This window comes from Humulus lupulus, chromosome 9 (genome assembly GCF_963169125.1).
Source record: "Humulus lupulus chromosome 9, drHumLupu1.1, whole genome shotgun sequence".
In the NCBI taxonomy this organism is placed as follows: domain Eukaryota; kingdom Viridiplantae; phylum Streptophyta; class Magnoliopsida; order Rosales; family Cannabaceae; genus Humulus; species Humulus lupulus.
Genome location: NC_084801.1, coordinates 41,017,874 through 41,021,001, shown reverse-complemented (window position 1 = coordinate 41,021,001; position 3,128 = coordinate 41,017,874). Strand labels below are relative to the sequence as shown.

General features: G+C 32.2%; 1 protein-coding gene across 1 annotated transcript; it reads right to left on the bottom strand.

Moving 5' to 3' along the window:
* Positions 1–1,601: 1,601 nt before the first annotated feature.
* On the bottom strand, positions 1,602–2,537 carry LOC133799639 (uncharacterized). The gene is made up of 2 exons (XM_062237637.1): positions 2,421–2,537; positions 1,602–2,045 (listed from the first exon to the last, which is right to left on the bottom strand). The coding sequence occupies exons 1-2, from the start codon at positions 2,535–2,537 to the stop codon at positions 1,602–1,604; spliced, it is 561 nt and encodes a 186-aa protein (XP_062093621.1).
* Positions 2,538–3,128: the final 591 nt, after the last annotated feature.

Here is a 3,128-nt window from a genome sequence, read left to right as displayed (position 1 = left end):
GAAAGATAGCTCAAGGGGAGGGAGTTTTGGCTTTCTAATTATTTAAGATTAGAGTCTTACAAGTGTATTAGAGCTATCACATTCGATATATTGCTTTGTTCTTCATAGGTTTGTGAAACTCATTAAACCCTAGTTCTTTGATCACTCCTTTGAATCTTATATCAATAACAGCTCAAGTGGACGTAGGTTATTACCAGATTCTGGGGCCGAACCACTATAAATTCTTGTGTGTTTTACTGTTTTTGTCATTATTCTCATCTCAACATTTCTGTTCACATCAAGCAATTTTGACTCCGTGTCAGTTGACCAAAATCAGGGTCAACAATTCTAAAGTGTCACATTGAAACAAATTCAATTAATTTAGAATTAATTTATTGCTAATCAATATTTATGTTTAACTAATATAATGAACCTATACAATTAAGTCAAACTCAGGTAAATGGACCTTAACAATTGTGCTTGTATGGAGGAGGGCTAGGTCCAGTATGTCATTCCCACTACAAAGGCCCCCTATCTTCCATACACGGTCCAAAAGACAGGAATTTAAACCTTTTTTTTTATTCATTGTTATTAATTGATTAGTCCCACTATAGTCATGCAAAGCAAATAGGCCTTCACAAGTGGAATCACCCACAAGAGAGGAATTTAAACTTTACATTTTCTAATGGACCCAAATAAAACCTATCGTTTTGTGAATATTTTATTTGGCAAAAACCATATATCTAACAAACATATGGGCCACTATATGCATCTTAGCCCAATTGAAAAAAAAATCACATATAGTGTAAACAAACATGTTATAATTGGATGTGCCTAATCATGTTACTATATGAGCAATTCTATGAATTTATGCAAAAATACCATAATTAATTTCATTGGCAAAAATACCACAATTAATTATCTAGAATTTATCAAAAAATTCAAATTAATTAATTTTTTACAAAAAATAAGTCAATTTAAATGAAATTTATCAACAATTAACAATAGTTAATTTAAATTTCATTTATCAACAATCAACTTGGTTTTAGGTAATTTGAAAAAAAATTTAATTTAATTTAAATAGGATTTATCAACAATTAACCAAAGTTAATTTAAATCCCATTTATTAAAAAAATATTTTATTAATTGGCTGAAAAAAATTAATATTTTTCAAAATTTAACCAATTTTAAATTTTAAAATCAATATCTAAACTGTTTTTAAAAAAAATCTTGTGTTGTTACAACTATAAGCAAATATTTTAACAATTTAAAAAAATATTAATAGTTATAACAACCCTAAAATATCTTAAAATACTTTATCAAATTCAAATATCCATAAAAATATCTAACTAACAATATTCAAATTTCAAATAATTTAAATATTAAAAACTATAGAATAAAAAGATATTTATATTTTTAAATAAAGATTTAATAAAAATATCAAGAATTTAAAAGAAAATATCTTAAATATCTGATATCTTAATTCTAAAGTTTTTTTTTTATCAAGAAGAAAATGAACTTCATTGAACAAACCAATCAATACAAATGAATGGCCAATTCACCCAAAAAAACTAACATTCAAACTGTACAGACAACTGAAAAGGAACAACTGAACAAACCACTTAATTACATTGGAGTTTTCTAATAAACAGCTGGTCTTGGAGAGAAATCTTCCTAGTATTAACAATGTATAAATGGTACTTAACTATATTTATAACTTCCTTAGCTATGCTATCAACTGTCAAAGAATAACCATAAAAAACGCATCTATTTCTGTTTCTCCAAATGCTGTAGATAACAGCAGCCACAACCAAGTTCAATATAGAAGAAGTAGTACCATGTTGACCATTAGCAAGCCAAACAACCCAACCATTGAAATCACTAGGCCAAGCTTTAAACCCTATCCAAGAGAAGATGAGATTAAGAATCATCTTAGAAAGGCAGCACTCAAAAAAGAGATGATTGTGACTCTCAATGTAACCATCACAAACATGACATAATAGGCTGTTCATCTGCAAGTTAAACCTGATCAAGTTGTCTCTAGTGAGAAGGTGAGCGTTAACCACCTGCCAAAGAAGAAATCGGTGCTTAGGAAGAGTAAGCTTACACCAAACAACATGATGATAACCCACCAGCTGTTGATTTAAAGTGCTGTTGTACAGCTTCGAAGACTTAAAACCCCCTGGAACCCCAGCAGCAAGGATCTCTGTCTGACTGAATTTGCCCCTTAAATGGCATTATTTCCTCCAATACCAGCTGCTATCTGGTTTCAGAGTATAATTCCAGAAATTGAATCCTTTCAGATAGATAGAATTGATCCATTTGACCCATAGAATATCAGGCTTTTTAGAAATGGCCCAGATATATTTAGCTAAGATGGCTCTATTCCAACTGGCCTCATCCCTGAATCCGAGACCCCCATAAGCTTTAGGGAGACAAACCTGCTGCCATGAAGCAAGATGAAGCTTGCTCCTGTTCCCAGAAATACCCCATAGAAAACCACGAAAAAGTTTCTCAACTTCCTTAACAGTACTCTGAGGTAAAACAAAGACACTCATCTAGTAATTACGAAGTCCAAACAGAACTGAGTGAATGAGAAGCATTCAACCTGCAAAAGATAGATGCCTGCTAGTCCAAGACACAAGCTTCAATATGATTTTTTGAAGAATTATATCACAATCTTCATGTCTCCACTTAGTTGGCCTCATAGGCACCCCAAGATACTTAAGAGGAAAGGATCCTTCAGGTAGCTGAATCTCTTGGGCAATAATCCTTATCTTAGTGGCAAGGAATCCTCCAAAGAAAATATGAGACTTATTAGCATTTATAGAGAGACCAGTTGCAGCACTAAACTTCACTAGAACCTCTTTGAAAATGCCAACAGCAGAATGAGTTCCCTTACAAAACAAAATCAAATCATCAGAAAAGCATAAATTGAGAAGCTTAAGGCTCTTACACATGGGGTGATATCTAAATTTAGAATTCTGAGCTGCTAGTTGAAGGCTCCTAGTCAAATACTCCATGATAAGCACAAACAAAAGGGGAGACATAGGATCACCCTGACACAGCCCCTTCTTACTCTTAAAACTACCTTGAACTCGACCATTCATAAGCAAAGAGTAAGAAGTATTTTTCAAGCAGACCATAAT

What these genes read in the sequence shown, in the direction of transcription:
- LOC133799639 (XM_062237637.1), bottom strand. Translation starts at nt 2,537, where the DNA reads ATGAGTGTCTTTGTTTTACCTCAGAGTACTGTTAAGGAAGTTGAGAAA. An exon ending in ATCTTGCTTCATGGCAGCAG is followed by an intron (nt 2,046 to 2,420) that starts GTTTGTCTCCCT and finishes CTTCTTTGGCAG; the next exon opens with GTGGTTAACGCTCACCTTCT.